Raw genomic sequence first — 20,119 nt, forward strand, 5'->3', positions numbered from 1 at the left:
TTCCATGGAGTCCAATGACATTTTAAAGGGAGGAAAATAATGTCTACTTTACTCCGGCTGTCACTTCAGGGGCACTTTCATGTCCTTCTGTTTCCATTAAAAAGGTATAAATAGCTTAAGTGCTGGACTAGATCAGAGCCAATTGTTTGCTCAGGGTAATAAAACCACAGCCCAATGATAAGGACTTTTTCAGGCAGAGTAATGAGGGTGTATTTCATGTCCTTGTGTTACTGTAGATCTTTATAAGCTAAAATACACACTGGCTTTTTGTTTACCCTTTTGATCATTAGAATGAATTTAAAATATAATCTTAGCTATTAATTTCTTTCCTCTCGAGTTAATCCGTTTCAAAATCGCTGTTATTTTTTATTAGTAATAATAGCTTGTCAAAGTCTACACGATGGAAAACACCCAATATTTATGACATGCAGGAGTACATATGAGAAGTGAGGTAATTTGGAGTGTAAAAGCTTAAAGCCGTATTACGCCATCTGTCATTTGGACATGCCAGTGTTTAATTGCTTTCACTCGAATTTTACACAACCGCATGCAAATACCTGTCTCTCATTAAACTTCACTGTAAATGATCTATGCAAAAGCAGTCTAATAGAAGTAGCTTGTCACGCTGCACTTTCAAGGTCTCAAACGTTTTGCAGTGCGCAGCAAAGTGCTGCAAACTGTAGGCTTTGCTGCAAATTTACAATAAATGGAGATTTATGTCCATTACTGTTCCTTTTTTTTTATTTAGGCCACTGCTGGTTGAGGATTTAGTGGCTTTTGCGCTGATGATGGACGATCTCGGTGCTTTTTACCGCTCACGCCCTCTCTCTCTCCTCCGCTGTCAGCTCTGTTTAGATTTGCACATTTTACACACATCAACTTGTGCTTATTTAAGCGGACATGTGGCTTTCTGGAAAGCAAACCTTACCTGAGCATTTCCAATAAATTCGTCGCGTTTTATGCGAATCACTGAGCTCATCAGAACGGCCCGATGAGATCTCATCTCTCACATTATATGTTTAAAAAGAAGCCTTTTCCGTTTTTCTTGGGACTAGGGCATCCATTTAGCCATTCCGTGGCATTTACTTTCATTCTTTTTAATGGAACGAGGAGGGATGGTGAAACCTTATGAGATAATTTTCCTTTTAATCTAATAGTTTTTAAGGTGAAGCACATTTCACTCCGCTATCTCTGCTGGCTAAACAATGCAAGCTCTGAGACCTATACAATGAATGCAAAATGTGAGAGGCACATAAATGCACTCTCTGTTCCACCAGAGAAGGCAGCTCCAACAGGCTAATGCTGAGAGAAAATTAATTCCATCAGCTAGCTCTTTCATTCTCCACTGCAGCTACAAGCTCTCTGTCCCGTTGCCTGGCAACCATAATTCATAGCCGCTCTAAATGGATGTTCTCCAAGCACTGAGAACATTAAGGTGAAAAGAACAAATGCCTTTGTGAATCTCAATATCTTTCAGTGTGCATGTCACTCTGTGTGTATTTTTTTGCCGCCCATGTGTATGTTATTCCTTAAAAATCTATTTGATGTAAGTTTAAGAGGGGCACTACAAACGTGCATTTTCCCAAAAGACTAACAAAGGAATTGAAAATATTGGTTGTACCATTTTTTTTTCTTAAGGCAGTTGTAATTTCATCTTCATGCGCTCATTTCCGATAAAAGATAAATCAATTAGTCAAATCATTATGAGAATATAATAAAATAAAGGTCAAGATTGAAAAATGCAAAACGAGGAGGGTTTATCATGCACAAAAACAACACTCAATATTTAGGTTTGGTCCCCGAAACATGGAGTATGTGGAAAACAATAGGTGAGAGATGAAGAGGAGAAGTTTCAGTTTGACTCGAGCGTTAGATTACCAGTACATCTCACATTCATCTTCAACCACAGTTAGTCACAGCTCACTAGCACTTCATATGTGTCATAATCACATTATGAGGTTTCTTGCACATAACCAAAATTTAAGGTTTGGGTTTCATTTCTGCAGAAGTGGCAGCGATTTGTAGATATTTGTAATTGATATCAATATAATTGAATAAAAAGACAAGAGAAGCATAAGTATAATACTAAATAAACACATTTTCATATGTAATCTATCTTTATATCAAATATTAAATCTAATAATATATATAAAGTCACACACAGATATTCTAATGATTAAATATATTGTAATAACCATATAATTCTCATTTAAAAGTTAATTTTTTTTACAGTTTCCGATTGTACTGTACAACTATCTAGTTACAGCTACATGGCAAGCAGAATGCATTAGGAGGAGTGCCTTGATGCTAAATTATATTTAATTATCTTAATCCAACAGGGAATTTGGCATTGTTTCACTGTGCGTTAAATCACATTAGCTCTCATTTGCTGGGTGCTATCTCAATCATTCTATATGCCGCTCCAACCTCTTATAATCTCTGTTGAGGTGTTTCATTTGTGTCAATTAAATCATTGTTTGGGCACTGAAACGACTTTGGTGTTGCATAATTCTGTCATGCGAAATGCATTAGTGACATCTCAAAGGAGAGCATGTGGATCTTGCAATGAAGTTTCCTCCATACAGAAAGAAACTGTATTTTTGGTAACATTCCATTCTATATTATATGTAAGCACATTTCAACATTAGAATAATTAAAATAAAAAAAATCTCTCAATTGTTTTTATATATATCTTGCAATGTGACTACAGTAACACTTTAGTATGGGGAACACATATTCACTATTAACTACAACTTTTCCCTCAATAAACACCTAATTCACTGCTTATTAATAGTTAGTAAGGTAGTTGTTAAGTTTAGGTATTCGGTAGGATTCAGAATGTTGAATAAGATCATGTAGAATAAGACATTAATATGTGCTTAATAAGTACTAATAAACAGCCAATATTGTATAATATGCAAGCTAATAAGCAACTAGTTAAAAGACCCTAAAACAACGTGTTACTGTGACTATCAGTGTTGGGCAGTAACTAGTTACAGTAATTATATTACTTTTCGCAGTAACTAGTAGTGTAACTAATTACTAATAAGATTTCAGTAATAATATTATAGTTACCATTCATAAAACAGCTCGTTACTTTTGGTGCCTACTGATTTGAAATCCAACAATACAATAATTCCTACATTTATTTTCATAATTTTCACAACTCGCACAGGTACATGAAGTCACCAATGCTGCAAGCTTGGAATATAGAAAAGCTTATATTCAGTGGATGGAAATATTGCCATTACATTGATTTTATCAGGAAAAAATATGATCTGAACACAATTGTGTAAGTTGTGGCGTTACTTTACTCTGGCATTACACGGCTTGCCCACCCACATCACTCTGATCCCGATATAAATTATATTACTATAATTAAAAATCTTTTTGGAAAACGAAACATTTTTTTAAGAACTTGTGATTTCTTTTGATAAAAAACATCATGAAATATAATCTGTTTTATTTAAAAGTCACTATCAATCACCATTGAATGTTTGTAATAACGTCTGACTGCGATCCAATGTGGATTTCGGTCAAATAATAAAGTTAAATATTACTTTTGAAAGGAGTAACTAGTAACGAGTAATAAATTACATTTGGTGACTATACAGAATGTCACAAATTGCAACTTTGTTTTGTAAATTTAATCTTTATAAAATACAATGTGATTAATCTCAAAATCTCTAAATGTGACTTTATATCTTGCAACGGCGACTTGTATATTTCACAATTGCTGTTGTGTCACTTTATAACTCACAATATGACTTTATATGTCGCAATGTGATTTTAAATCATGCAATTGCGACTTTATAGCCTGGTTTCACAGACAGGGCTTAGACTAAGCCAGGATTAGGCCTTAGTTCAATTAGGGCATTTAAGTAGCTTTTATAAACGTACCCTAGAAAAAAAACATTACTGGCATGCATCTTGAGACAAACAATGGCAAGAACATATTTTAAGATATGTCACTGTAAGTTGCTTTCAGTTAAAACAGCTCAAATATGCATTTTAGTCAAGGACTACCTTAAGCCTTGTCTGTGAAACCGGAGGTATATCTCATAACTCTGGCTTTAAATCTCACAATGTGACTATTTATTTTATACTTTATCCATTAATTACTCTTTTCGGTGGGCTTCTATATGCCTCAGGTTTTAGACAAAGAGCGCCAGTACTCACCACTGAAAGGGAGTTGGTGAGCAGACCGCCATCTTGACCCAACATGTTGGGGACCGACATGCCGGGCAGGTCCATTCCTTGCAGGTGAAAGGGGTGCAGTCCGTTCTGGGAGACAGGGGGGCAAAGGTGATGGTATGTTCCGGACTCAGACTCGGGCAGGTGTGCCAGCATGTGTTCGGGGAGGGTGGGGGGAGTGATTGGCGGGATGTTGAAGTCTTCGTCCCCAAGACTGGGCACTGGGTAGGACTGCTAGAATGAACAGAGACACAGCAGACAAAGGTTTCGTGACCTGTCAGAACACTGATTGGCCGATTACAAAACCACAATCTTTTTCAAAAGACGATTCATTTATGACTGACTGGTCATTAGTGATGATGAATACAATACCTTTTCATGTCTATTATCATTTATTCAGAGGTAAATACAAAGGAACCTGATTCACATTGTAAATCTCACAACATAAAAATGACATTGTAAGTTTAAAATGGAAAAGCGAGTGAATAGATGGTGAAATGCAATGAGCATTCTTGTCAGAGAGTCTCCAAAGGCAGCATGAAAAGCCTTTCCAAACAGTTAGTTTGAAATACTGCACAATGGGGGGTCAACCGTAGGCTAGAACAAGGACAGACTGTCCATTTGATACTTATAAATAAGAGAATGAAATGGGTTACAGCAAGAACAGAAAAATCTTGTTGAAAACCAACATTCTTTGATGTTCTATATTCTGCCACTGAAGCGATCCTGCTATGGCAATGATTCACACTGTATCAATAACAGAAAAAAGACTAATCACAACTATATACGCAGCAAATGAAATGCTGAATAAAGTACATCAAAGTGCGCTGCACATTACAGTGATTCATTCGTACTATTTGAGCCTTTGAGGAAGTAAAATTATATGCAAATGGTCAATCAATCTCATTAGACTATAACAAAAGGCTGCTTTTATGAGGCTGAACAGTCACTTGCGCTTGGCTGTGAAGTTTGCTTTGGCTGCCTTAAAACAGCCCGTCCCGCACGCTGCCTCCTCCAGCCCCTGTCAGTTTAGACTGTGATGAAAAAGATGTAAAGCAGATAAGGAGATGAAAGGCTGTACAAATCCAAGCAAAATCATAAATTATTCGGTAAACACTCCCTTGGAGTAAAATACTGTAGAAAAATATATACAGTTATCAGAAGGCATAGAGCTGAAGTATATTTTCTGTACCAAAGGGAAGCTGGAAAACCGAACACTTCACGAAGCATTAACCATAAATATGCCTCAGTCTCTGATTCGACTCGAAATGACTCAAACGATCCCTCTCTCTCTCTCTCTCTCTTTTTTTTTTTTTACCTTGAAAGGGGCTCCTCTTTTCTGCTGCTTTATTATCTCTAATACATAGCTTTTATTTGCAGCAAACTAAATGAACCTGTCAGACAGCCAACTACAGGCAATTAGGTATGAAATTGGTTCCAAATTCAAACTCAACTCAAATAACGGTCCAACTGTTACTTTTAAGGATTGCAATAATCGTTTTAATGAGCTTCCTACTTCTGCCTCTAAAAGCCAATGTATCATGCTCATTTGCATATTTGATTGTGTTGTGCCTCACAGATGTCTGCGTTTGTTTGCGGGAAATATGCTGGCATAATTCATACAGTAAGGCCCTTAGAGGAATGATTTTACTGCCAAATTAAAAAAAAACCAAAATCACATAAAACAAGACGACTGTTTGCAGTGGCTTACATTGCTGTTGATACATGCAAGTAAATGTACTTATTGTCGAAAGAAGAAGAAAAAGAAGAAGAAATTATTATATTCAAGTAAAAATTATACAAATAAACAAGAGCAGGAATGGATGACCATTTTGTCCGCTCGAGTCGAGGCGCGATTGTTTATGTGTTCTAACGGTACATGATGTTTCTTAGTATCCTGTCTTTCTTTTTTTACACTTTCCTTTTTTTGTAACACTGAGATGCATAAACAGGCAGCCAAGAAAGAGAACACAGGAAATAAATAACCCTGTGCTGTGGTGTGTGGCTCTGAAAAAAAAAGTGAAATGCACAAAAATTAAGAGCACTGCAAACATTTCCCACATCTGTGTGTTTTTGTTGTGAAAAAGAAGACGTGAGATGAGGCAGAGCGAACAAACATATCAAAACATGGTGTCTTCTGATGCAGATCTACTTATTAAACTAGAAACTGCAAAAATGTTCCAGCTAATCTGAATAAATGTGTTTTCTGAAGCAATATGTGCTTTCCAATTCCAACCTCTTGTTTAAACATGCTTCATTTTTTTCAATCTGTAGTCATGTCATTGGTAATTGAAATATTTTTGTATCATCTGATTAAACCTCCAGGGTCAGAAAGTTCCGATCTGAATCAGATCATTTGAAATGAACTAAATGAACTTTTTAAATTTTGAGTCAGGATCGTGGGAAATTACCCGCACAATATCTGTACATTCAGTTCTGTGTTTACTATTCATAATCCGGTTACATTCAGACCGCTACGTATAATTTTAACATAATTTAGGTGTGCGGTTTTCCTCTGAAAGCTATCTTTCATTTAGCAATAAATGAAACATAGAAGAAAAACTTCCATTTCTGTGTAAATGAGGACTTTGGATGACACATAGTTTCCCAACAACCCTCGTTCACATTACATGCAAAGGAGGGGAAGGAGAAAAAAAGACAAGTTTTGAGATCCACAATGTGCAAGTCCTTGTCTATTTCGTGTGACATCATTTCGACTGGACAACAAATCTCTCAGGGAGGTGATTGCCTGTCAAATAGCACAAGGGTAATGGGACTGGTGGGAGATGAATGGCAAATGAGCAGGAGAGTCATTTAAATCTACTATCAATTACTGATGATGGTCATGATGGCTGTATGGAATCATTGTCTATGGCTGACTTCACAGTCAGCAGTCAATCAAAGCTTCACAGCGGAGGGGAAGAGTGGAATAAACTGGGGGAATAGTCATGTATCTGATGTGGTTTACACTGACAATAAGGAAAGAAATGAGAGAGAGAGGAAAGATATAAGAGAGCTCTAGTGTTTTTAACATAGTATAGTGAATGAGTGGCAGAAATGCTTCACCAGCAGAAATTACGCATTAAATTACTGCAGCCTCACAATGGAGATGTAGATTGTTTATAATCCTTCCATCTTGACAGGCGTAAATCAGCTTGTCATTATGAAAAAAGAGCACACATACTGAGATATGAGGTGGATGAGAAAACGTGCATTTTGAGATAAGATATACGCCCCATCATTATGCCACAAAATGCATTAAAACAAATTTAGGAGATGCTTTCTGATAGACATGTGATTTAGAAGGATGGGTGAGACTGAAGGCTAGTTGTCAACTGGGGAAGCTGTATCCCAGTGTTTAAATCAAATGTTTTACCTCTAGCTGTGGTTTTGTATGTTGGTTTCAAACACCTACCCACTTCAATTTTGAATAATAATTTTTAATCATTTTAATAATAATACAATTTTAGAAACATGATAAATGATATGAAAAAGAAAATAAAAACATTTTAAATAAATGTAGAAAAATAAATGCATTCTTGTTTTTTATTGTTCTTAATTTTCTTAATAATAAAAGTTAATATTATTATTAATTTTTGTGAATTTTATTTTCTAAAATTGTACTCTGGTATCGGCACAAGATTCACTGAACGTGAAAAAAAAGTGTTTGAAAAATTGTTTTAATGTTTTTGGTAGTACTTCCTATAATTGACACTGGCATTTTCATTGTGACAATTTACCCCATGGAGTCCGACAACATTCCCCAGTATTGGTGCAAAAATGTCAGTGAGTATCAAATGAACTGTGTCGTCTTTTCCTGGGCATTAACCCCTTAACTGTCACCCCAATTTTTGAGCACAGATGTGAAAATTCACTCTCCAAACTAGATGGTTATAATTATAACAGGTTGGTAAGACACTGATAGAATACTGAACTTCAAAAAAATGAAAGCTTATATAAGTTTAAGTTTCCTGTAAAACAAATGTACTGTACTAAACCTTTTGTATTTTTTTTTTTTTTTTTACAAAATACATATATTACAAAATTTTATTCTAAAATTGCTATAAAATTAAAAGCCATATGTCTAACCAAGTTGTGTTCCTAATTTGAAGTTGATATCACAAAAATTGAAGTTCCCAGAGACTTTTTCTTTAGGCGCTATACCAAAAATAGCCACCGGGTGATAGCTATATTCCATTTTTTTGTGATGCGTTCTCCTGACACAAATTAATACATTTCTGTCACAATATCACTTCTATCACAAAACAGTAGCCAAATATGGAACCTTGAGTCTCAGACGTTTCTGACGATATGTTTTGTCAAGATTAAAAGAAAAATTTAGTCTAAAATTGTAATATGAAACATGACACTGCCCACTAGGGGGAGATTTAAAGTACCGTTTCCATTGTAGCGCAATGTCTGATTTTGAAACGTTTTTCACATGATGAATTTTGAGGTTTTAAGCTTTTAAATGATACCTAATTTATGATGATTACTAAAATATGTGTAAATTACCGCTAAGATATCATGTGTGAATATTGATAAATCAGTTCTGGCAATTTACCAGTATGAGAAGCTGTACCATTCCCAGAAAATTACCAGTATGATGCTGTATGTGAACAAAGAATGAAGATTACCAGTATGAGGACGCACAATGTTTCAGGCCAATCATAAAGTTCTTATTGAGATTGATTACTCGCGCCATTTACAGTAAGCACAGCTGCATTTTATTTGTTTTTCTATGTAAATATGTGCTAGATGGACATCTTTGACAGTTGCGCCATGTCTTGCAGCTTTTTCAGCGTGTCGTGTTCGAGACCGGTATTTTGGTGCTGAACCCCACTGCTTGTGTGAACAGCATATTTGTGTATTTACCGGTAAAGTCGCTCTAGTAATTTTACAGTAATTTACCGGGATTGCTGTGTGAAAGGGGCGTTAGGTGCAACTTTTCAAAAGGTTTTTTTCTAGGCGACACTTATTTGCCTTCGCAGAAATTGACTTTCAGAAAATAAAACCTACTCTATTTAAAATGATCACTCCAGGATTGGCTGTGGATCATTACCTAGAGCTCCATGTGGCACGAGGAGCACTCCAACATGTTGTCATGCCCTTCCACCAATTAAATTGCCAAAGAACAGCAAAAGGAAAACGTAAACAATGCTAACCTGCGCCTACAGATGAGGAGGCTTTTTCATAATGTAATTTTGAATAATGAAGATGTCAGGTTAAATGCTACAGTAGTTTAACTTAATAAGGTGCCCTATTTTTTTTCCAATTGGCTTTTCATTTGCCATCTAGGCTGGGTTTGTGTGAGAGAGGCAACGAAAGCAATTCAGCCTGTAATGAATACCTCTGGGACCCAGGGGCAGTGATCATTTGAATGCAACATTCTTTGGCCGGGCCCCCAAAACAACCTCGGACCCGCTCAGCTGCCGATTACTGTTGAGAGCTTCTGGATAAATGCAGAAGGGCTTGTCTGTTTTGTGCTAGCATTAAGGTCAAGCACCTTTTTTTACTTTGTCTATTGGAGGTGACATGAGAGCGTGTGAAGCCTCGTCTGACCCGAGCTGCGGTATCACACCCGGCGTGTCTTATACCCCAAACGGGATCAAAGCATACAGGCGTGGTCCACTCCCTGTCCGGCACGCTGCATCAATGCCTTTGAGCAGCTTAAAGCTCATGCATGCATGAATATGCAATTCATGAATATCTCTGAATAATGCATATTATGAGAAATACAATGCTAGAAACTGCTAGATTATTATAGTGACTATTTAAGATCTAATACTGTTGAAATATTTAATAAATATGTTGTATAGTAACATTAGTTTGGCTTAAGAGAACATTTCTAAACATGTCTGAAATACACTAAAAAACACATGTAAGAACGGGCCTCTTCACTCCCAGGAGAGAGCACAAGGTTAGTTTATGCATGTTTAAAATGCACAGCTTTCTCCTGGTCCCCCAAGAGCTCTGCAACATCTGGGGGGAGGGGGTGGGGGATGGATACGAGCAACTCTATATAAACCCACACAGCAATCTGACAACCCCCCTCATCAGAGACTACATACATATCAAACCATTGCAGTGGGCAAATACATTCTGTGCAAGAAACAAACAAATAACATATCGTATCTGTCTGTGCTGCTCTTATAGTTAGGGATAGTATTAACATCAAATACCTTTCCTGAATGCCGCATTGCATCTTCTATATAACACAGATAAGATCATTTCACCCGACTGATAATACTGTTAAACACTTAATCAGGTTTAAACAAAAACCAAGAGTTGTTAAGCGAACATTGCTCGCTCTGTGAGTCAAAGCGAGCACTTTCACAAGTAGTGTCTTTGAGCGTAGTCCAGAAATATGAGAAGTGTGTATATTTTTAGTGTTCAGTGAGTGTATGCTGTAGTCGGCTTAATCTAGCATCGCTGGCACACGCTACTTCATCTTGCTGCTGCATTTAAAATAAATAAACGTTGATACAGAGTGCTTGTGGGCTGACATGCGCTCAACACTCCGCCATTTTGGGCTAATAAATGTGGCTTTTATTTAATGGCCAAGAAACACATGGTTTGGGTTGGAAGAAGGCGGAAAGAGAGGAGATGGTAAGATAGGAGAGAACCTGTGTGTAGACAGACAGTGCTGAGGTGCAGTCTAGCCGATGAATGCTCTATGTATTTAAACATTTCATTGATTCCGTGTTTTTTTTTTTTTTCTGGGCTGTTATTATTGTTATGTCTCTCAGAGAGAAACGGATCTCCACGTCTAGGAGATGCTCAGATGGATAACAGTATCACATTTTGTCACCTCAAGCAGCTACGAGGTTTTTAAAAGTGTTGTCAGTCAGTGGGAATGTTTTGATGGCAAAAAGGCAGGCAGATTTCAAAGAGATGAACAGAAGTTTTCAAATGTCATTTTAACACATGCCCGTTTCCTTTATAAAAAGTCCCTCTCATCACAAGTTCTGTTCTTAAGCTAAATTTCCAACCACTAAATCTTTTACATTATTTAAAGCCAATACTTTCAAAAAGAGATACTCATAGGAATGTACCTTTATAATATAATGTAATATATTATAATATAATATAATATAATATGTGTGTTTATATAATATAATATAATATAATATGTGTGTTTATATATATATATATATATATATATATATATATACACACATACATGTTCTTAGGACAAGGGTTTTTTCATAATGTCATGTTGTCACATCATTTAAATTTATAACATTTAACATTTCTTATTCACAATTTCATATTTTGAATGTTACCTTTTACATTTTTGTTTTTTCATAATTGTTTTACTGTTTAAATTTGGATGAAAAGCCAATTTATTGGTACATTCCATTGTGACAACTTACACAATATAGTGTGACAACTTACCTCGCTATAGCATGATGTCTTTTTTTGGGCAATATCAAGTTTTGTTTTGATGTTTTTTTTTTTGTAACTGAGACTTTAAGGTATGTGTCAATACAGAAACTGACTTATAAATGACAACTAGCCCCCATAGCATAATATTTATATTTTGTTTTTCAGATCTGTCAAATACTCAGGGGTAAAATTGCGCCAGAATGTTGTTTCAACAAGTTTGAAAGAAGTAAAAAAAGTAATCAGTTTATTTTTCTATCCATTTTGTATATGTTTGATCTAGACCAGTTTTTGCTCCACTACACACATTTTGGCTCCATTTAGTAAGAGCAAAATAGCTTTAAACTTCATAACGAGATCTTAAAGTTCCTCGACCTCCAAAGTCCCAATTTAACCCCTGCAGATATGGTCCATGATGCTTTGCTATTCCAACTGCAGCAATGTGAAGGGCCACCTCTAGTTTCAGTATCAATGCACATAAATTACATCTGCAACGGTACACTCAACATCATTGATCTCACCAATCGCCGGCTTATGAAAGTAACAGTGTTGTTCATACCAGTGCACAGACCACGGCAGAATTTAGATCTTTAAAATAAACCTAAAAACTATCAGATCAAACCAAAAGCACTTCACCAACCATTCATATAATAACCATAATCCTTACACTTGGCCTTGGTCGCTTTCCAGGTTTCCTTTGGTTTGTATTATAGAGCAGATTAAAAGACGCTATTGCAGTACATGTTTTGCCTTCAGCGCTGGAGCGGCGGGCGCTTTTCAGATTCAGTTTTAGCTTCCTGAGTGTGAAGTTTAAAATAGGCACAGGGGTACACTTCTCTCTAATTCGGTTAATGTGTGTTTAAAAGCAGGAGAAAGCTTTGTGGCTACAAACCACACACTGAGGTCAAGGTGAATTCAACTGTTGTTGCCAATAAAAGTAATTACCTGTTCCCAACAGAGGGAAAGAGAGAAGTTGAGAAAGAGAGAGAGAGAGAGATGCAAGGAAGCACGAAAACAGCAGAAAATAGAGACTGCAGCTCATAAGCAAAAGGAAGTAATATCTACAAAGGGAGTTTTAAGATTCAAAGGGAAACATAAAAGTAGTGCTAGACTCAAAGCAGCTCTAAGATTACAGCAATCCTATTCATACATGTGAAATCAATGTGGAGCTCAATGGCAAATAAATGTGTGATCTACACAACAATAGAGTGCAGAATGCAGGGACAGACATCGTCTAAAGACTGTATACAGTACAATGGACCCTTTTCACAAACTTTGAAGTATTTTCAACTTTAATTTAGCAGGTTAGCTTTGCTCTCTCTCTTAATATACATATTTTAATGTAAAGTTAAAATAGCAGTACCCTTTTGTGTTATATTACTCTGGAATTAATAAGAAAAATCTAGAAGGCACTTCTGCAAAGGAGTTTAAGGCATTGCTACGCAACATTCTCTAAATTAGCATTAGCGACCAGGATAATCGATAACATTTCAATTGTGAAAAAGATGTGTACAAATTCATTTAGAAGCTAGGGTGAATTCAAGGTGATTGGGATACTTTTTGGGAAAAAGTGTCCCAATCAACCTGAATTCACCCTATATCTCTTCAGTCAGTAACTGTGATGATTTGTTTTATTTGTTAGCATGATAGCTAGCTTGTTTCATTTTCATGTTGTGTGCAATTTTGATACGCTAATATGCCATCTTATACTACAGCGCCTTCACGTACTGTTTCAGGAAGTTTCTGTAATCAACTTGAAATCAATTACAACAAATTGTTGTAATCTATCTCGCTATTAATTTATTAATATTCATTTTCTTTCTATTAACTCTTTTAGAAAGACTTGAGGTTTACCGTTATCACTCAATAACTGATATTTACTTGTTACTTAATTTCCTCTATGTTTACACTTTTACATGTCATTTGCTTCGTCTAACGCTCACTTAAATGAATCTTTAAAAACACTAATAATTTAATAAAACTGTTAAATGTAATCTGTAGCAAATCTGAAAATAATTATCTCTTTCTCATACTGCACATTATACTGTTTTGATGCCTAACTTCACTTGTAGCATTTAAAATGATTGACTTTAATTTAAAGTGTTTAATTTTTAAATGATTTATACAAAGTAGTGTTTTTATAGTACATAAATAATAATCAGCCACTTCCGTTTTCCAAATCTGTAAAAAGGGTCCATATGGATGAGACACACACAGTATGTAAGATGATGTTATTTTGCATTGATGGGCATCTGCTCGGCGTTGGTGTAGGGTTATTTACCCATGTCAGACGGTGGCCGTCCGTGTGTGTAGGGGTCTCTCTTTTCCAGTGGCCGCCGGCCTGTTTGTTGCTGTGCTGCGTCTGGCTGGGACTGGCAGGCACGCGGAACTACAGTGGGATGCAAGGCCAAGGGGTCAACCGACACAGCAGGGTAACAAGAAACGATAGCACATGCAAGACTCCATTCAACTTTCATCACTCTTCAATCCATTTTTTGCCTCTGTGTGCTTTACATTCTCAATACATCTTTCATCTCCACCCACATTAAAGCTGTAGCAAACATGCAACATAAGCACCTTAAACACAGTGACCAGGGATGTACAATGCAGACAATGCACATTTTAAATCAATTTCAGGCTACGTAATGGGGGGCACAATAGTACCGTATGCAGCTTTTTCATTTTAAAGAATTATAAACTCTATGAAACAAACAAGTGACCTGTAATTTAGTGCACTTTCCTTTACATTCTCCTGAATGCATTTGCTACAGTGCGCTGAATAATACATGAGTCAAATATCATTTATTTATTTTTCCTCTTCCTATTGAGAGCCATAACACCACTGGGCTTAGTCTCTACAGCCCACAGGTTAGACTGTAATTCTCACTAATTCTCTATATCACAATGCACTGTGAATGCTTATTGAAGAGCTTTTAGGACTCACATAAGATATGTCATGTGCTGAACATGAACATAACTTTTTAAGCACAAAGCAAAGCATGACCCAAAGCAAAGCATGTAACGACATGACATCATAATTAGGCATGTGATTTTAAAACTCTGACAAGTCAGTGAATGCCAACTGTTAGCATTTAGTTTCAGTCGACTATTAACTAACATATTTGTCCACTGATATTAGATTCGATTACACTGAAAAGTTTCTTTAAAAACAAAACAAAATCAGTAACACTAATTTGCTTTTAAATTATACTATTATTAATTTATTGTTGTTGCTTATTATATTATATTATGTCCCACTTTGTATTAGGTGGCCTTAACTACTATGTACTTAAGTCATATTGTACTGCAAAACACTTTTGCTGCTATTGAGGTGGGATATGGGTAAAGTTAGGGACAGGTTTGGTGGTATGGGTAGATTTAAGGGTGGGTTAAGGTGTAAGGGATTGATAAACAGTGTAATTATAAATGCAATTACAGAAACTAATTACAGATGTAATTACATGCAGGGATTTTTTAAAATATAAGTACAATGTAAAAACATGTATGTGGGTCATTGACGAATAAGGTTTTTAAAAGTGTCAAAAGATAATGGAGATATAATTAATTTTGAAGTTTTATTAAGTGTTAACATTGAGATTATGTGGTTTTTATAATCAATTAACACTGCTTTTGTCATTTATTACAAGATGGACAAAATTTATCACCAAAATGTCATTCGGTTTAACCAAAATTTTGGTTTTACCGAATGACACTTTTGGTTATACCGAATGATGATATTTTCAAACAATACTAACAGGCTGCTATCTAGCTAGCTAGCTAGTTAACTTGCTAGCTAGCTAGCAAAAGACAATCAATCATTTTATATTTAGTAAGTTTTTAAAATATTACAACATTTTCCATGTTTTATAGCAGTTGTACCAAATGACCGGATATTTCGGGACATGACATGCGTATGAGCAAGTGAAAACATTTTTTTTTTTAAATAGTTAAGAGAGAGTTAGTTACTTTGCTTTATGACCGTGTGGTCCTTTGCAGGTGTCTGAATGATGTCACATCCTGTCACATGATACTAATCGCATGACTTGATCCAAAATGGTCCCTTTGTATTGGTTACTCCAAATGGCATCAATGAAATGTATTTTTCCGGACATTCTTTCTCATAACAAAGCAACTACTTCTACAAATAATTTTAATACCATTTTGCACTATGTTGATATATGATGTTATAAAATCATGCCAGAATAAAAAATATATACATTTATTACATTTTAAGATATTTTAATCACAAATGAAATGGCTGTATTGGCCTTTAGACGGTTAAACCGAATGACCTTTTGACACTTCAAAATCTTTAAAATATATTATATGTAGCAAAATATAATTAAAACCTTTTGGATTCAATAAAAGAATTCAAATTGTACTACCTTACATATTTTGGATGTCATATCTTTATTATTATTAAGGCCTTTGGACAAAAAAATTACCCAATACGTCATTGACCCAAGTACACAATAGGTGTACTGTATCAAATGATTAATTTCAATGTAAGTACATAGTAGTTAAGGCCACCTAATATAAAGTGGGACCTTATATTATATTATACGATATTATATTATAATGTAGTTGAACTAATTGACCTAACTAGTCAGCTGATTTACCATCATAACCCATATGTTTGACCATGCATGCAGCAAACTTAAATATATGTCTGTCATTGCACAAAGACCTACAACTTTATCAAACTGCAAGTGAATGTGTTCATGATTAAGTTTAAATATACAATTTTCGACATGCGTGAGAAAGGTGTGAATTGCACCTTCACACGTTTCAGGAGAACAGAGACCTGTTAAACGTTACTTATGTCAAACTAAAAGACAGAAGATGTTTTGAGCAGGTTGCCAAACCATATGGACAGTTTTTTCTTACAATGTGTTTCATTATTAAATTTACTTTTGCAAATGGAATAATTATTCATAACACTTTTTTAACTTGTAATGAGAAAAACACAAGTGAGATGGAGAGGGAGGGAGTTATTTTAGAGCAGGAGCTATTGCACATTACACTCTACATGTCTTACATTAAAGGCCAAACTCTGTGATCCACAAACAGATTGAATTCAGCGCTTTCATTGTGTTTACTGCGTCAAGGCGCTTTGCAGAAAAGTTGTTTTTAACCTTGAGTAATATTTCAGCATCCCATTGTGTATAGTATTCGAAGTTTGAAATGTCAAAATGTAGCTTGCTTAAATTTAATGGAATGCAAGCACATAGTTCAGATCAATGCGTCTATAAAAACAGGCCAACCCCAAACAGCTCGTGACAAAAGCAGGAAGGAAATGTTTTAATAGAGCAGCAACATCATACATAGCCTGCTGCTGGCTGATAAAAACTAGCAGGGAGAATATTGCGGGGAAAAAAAATCCTAAAGTTTGACTCTAAATGTACTACTTTAGATGATCAGTCCGTCTACAGTGCATCCAGCCGCCTGTCACATTCACTTCCCTACAGCAGAATGTGGCAGGTGTCCTAAGGGGCGTTAATTAACCTGTAGCCTTAATTCATTAGGCAAACATGTAGAAGGTCCCCTAAGACAACCTGCTCTCCTCAAGCAGGCATGTTCACCCTTGACCTTAATGCACCGAAATGCATGTTTTAGTTTAAAATATTAATCAAGCTGTGCTTTTTATAGCAAGATGTGCTGCACTATCTAGTCGGCAAAGCTTGAGTCACTGATAAAACGGCCTTTTATCTTGGATGTTTGAACAAGTGCAAGTATCCTGAAATAAACTTCCCTTCGATGAGTAACGGGCATAACTAGAGGAGAATTACGCTGCAGTCTGCCTTTTATAAACCCATGGCCTTGTTTGCAGTCCATACTGTGTGTCGTTTTTAATGAAAGTGTAAATGGAGGAAATGAAAGCCTGCGACAATATGCATTAAAGCTTCATTTCATTAAGCTTTAAATGCTTTGTTTACATGTTATAATAGCCCCTGATTATGGTGGCGACTGATAGCGGCTCTAATTTGTGATGCGCCGGCTTAAATTTGTTTAATTACGACTTAAAACAAAAGGAGTGAGCAGTAATTAACCCACCTGGTTCCCTGGCACAAAGTCCTGGCTGGGCTCTGGCATACTCATGAACATGTTTTCACTGTCGTACTGCAAACAGACAGAGAGAGGGGAAAAAAACAATAAATAAACAGTCAGAAATGTTTGCTTGACACATAATATGAGCAACAGAATGAGACAGAGCCACAGAACATGCGGTTGGTATTTCTGTTCAGTGCTTTCTGCTCAAAACGCAGGGCTCAAAGACAATTAGTCTTTGAAGTCCCTGCCGTATCAGATGGAGATGTCAGTGATTTGATGTAATTAGTACAGTGGTAATTAAAGTTGCTGGTTGAGGGGGATGAATGAAATGCTTTCATGTACGCAGTGGAATAAAACAGAGGGAGTCATGTGTGAGCTTGATGAGCCCACACAAGGATAGACCTGAGACTGTAGGAAGGGTCCAGGTGTTTCACAGCAGATATAAACTTACAAAAACCTGTTAAAGCGACATTTTGACTTATTGTACCATCAACGGACTGTTAAATCAATATGAAATGTAAGATTGGCTGATAATTAAATAAAAACACATTTTTTACACTAAGATTTTATAATTGGTTTACCACAATTAGGATAAAATGAAGTGTGTAATTTCTCTGCCACTGGCAGCACCAAATTAGAGTTGTTAATTTTGCAATTCTTATGCTGCTATTGGCACTGAAAATAAAAGCTTCACCTTTAGTCAACATGAAATAAAATCTGAAAATATTTACTTTCTTAATTCATGTTTCTGGGCTTGTTCTGTATGATTCATTGGTGCATATTATTCCAAACCGAAGAAATTTTTTATCCAGTATTTTTTTTTTTTTAAAAGATCACATTTATTTATTCTTTTTTAAAATATTAATATTATATTTTAATATTAATATTATTAAAGGGTTAGTTCACCCAAAAATGAAAATTATGTCATTAATTACTCACCTTCATGTCGTTCCACATATCTGTAAGACCTTCATTCATCTTCGGAACACAAATTAAGATATTTTTGATAAAATACGATGGCCTGCATCGCCAGCAATAACACTCCCTTTTTCAATGCCCAGAAAGCTACTAAAAACATATTTAAAACAGTTCATGTGACTACAGTGGTTCAACCTTAATATTATAAAGCGACTAGAATACTTTTTGTGTGCCAAAAATAACAAAATAGCAACTTTATTCAACAATATCTAGTGATGGGCGATTTTTAAAACACTGCTTCATGAAGCTTCGAAGCTTAACGAATCATTTGTTTCGAATCAGAGGTTCGGAGCGCATATCAAACTGCCAGAGTCACATGAACTATTGAAGTTTCAAAACACTTTTGACGTAACAAAGCCTCGTTTACTGAAATCATGGGATTTTGGTGCTCTGAACCACTGATTTGAAACAAATGATTCATAAAGCTTCGAAGCTTCATGAATCAGTGTTTTGAAATCGATCATCACTAGATATTGTGGAATAAAGTCACTATTTTGTTATTTTTGGCGCACAAAAAGTATTCTTGTCGCTTTATAATATTAAGGTTGAACCACTGTAGTCACATGAACTGTTTTAAATATGTTTTTAGTAGCTTTCTGGGCTTTGAAAAAGGGAGTGTTATTTGCTGACAATGGAGGCCTCACTGATCCATCGGATTTTATCAAAAATATCTTAATTTGTGTTCTGAAGATGAACGAAGGTCTTACAGGTGTGGAACGACATGAGGGTGAGTAATTAATGACAGAATTTTCATTTTTGGGTGAACTAACCCTTTAAATATATTAATATAATTTTAAAATATTAAACATAAATAAAAAAAAATAATAATAATTTTTGAAAACAAAAGATTTTTTGTGCATGTTTTTTGTTTTTGTTTTCAAAATCGAATCAAATGTTCCGCCTCTGAAACAACTTGCCTTTTTTGGCTGACGTCATGTATTCCCTCACGCTTTTTCAACCCCTCCATTCCAACAATCCAGCTCTATTCTGGCATGTAATCTGCACACCAATTTATTCCAGATGGATGAAATCAAGCCTTTTTTCTCATTAAATATACTGTTTCACTCAGACTTGCGTCAGATTGCAGAAGTAAAATGAGTTGCACATGGTATTTCATGTTGACTTTAAAGTTCTAAATCAGTGTTTTTTCTTGAGATTTAATAAGAAAACTTAAGAAACAAGAAATCTTCTATACCTCCATGACAAACAGCAATCAATCAGTTCAGCCTCAGTGTGTCTTTTACAGTACACATGCAGCTTGTGCATTCACCTGCTGAAGATGCTCAAAACAGCTTCAGCTGAGTCAGTGCAGGTTAACTGTGTGATGAAGGAGAATGAGCCTGTGACCCAGCTGTGCAACACACCTGGGAAATTACAGGAGCCCACACTGCCTGCCTGCTACAGTCCACTCAGCAACACACACATGCACACACAAATTCTGCTGACACGCCTTCCTGACAAATACACACCAATTTACATCTGCTCCACTTCTTTAAAACCCATGAAAAAA

The 20,119-nt window shown here is 35.8% G+C and overlaps 1 protein-coding gene across 6 annotated transcripts in view; it reads right to left on the reverse strand.

The window, feature by feature from the left end:
* The window catches only part of LOC127495817 (thymocyte selection-associated high mobility group box protein TOX-like), a 65,024-nt gene that overhangs the window by 14,742 nt on the left and 30,163 nt on the right, over positions 1 to 20,119 (reverse strand). The window contains exons 2-5 of one of the 6 annotated variants that reach the window (XM_051863146.1): positions 17,635 to 17,700; positions 14,525 to 14,557; positions 13,862 to 13,969; positions 4,180 to 4,425 (exon numbers count right to left, since the gene is read on the reverse strand). In XM_051863146.1, coding sequence (XP_051719106.1) covers positions 4,180 to 4,425; positions 13,862 to 13,969; positions 14,525 to 14,557; positions 17,635 to 17,700 — 453 coding nt within the window. Of the gene's footprint in view, positions 1 to 4,179; positions 4,429 to 13,861; positions 13,970 to 14,524; positions 14,558 to 17,634; positions 17,701 to 20,119 lie in introns of all 6 variants that reach the window. The other 5 variants (XM_051863145.1, XM_051863148.1, XM_051863147.1 and 2 more) reach the window with 5 other exon arrangements.

Source organism: Ctenopharyngodon idella, chromosome 15 (genome assembly GCF_019924925.1).
Source record: "Ctenopharyngodon idella isolate HZGC_01 chromosome 15, HZGC01, whole genome shotgun sequence".
NCBI classification, from domain to species: domain Eukaryota; kingdom Metazoa; phylum Chordata; class Actinopteri; order Cypriniformes; family Xenocyprididae; genus Ctenopharyngodon; species Ctenopharyngodon idella.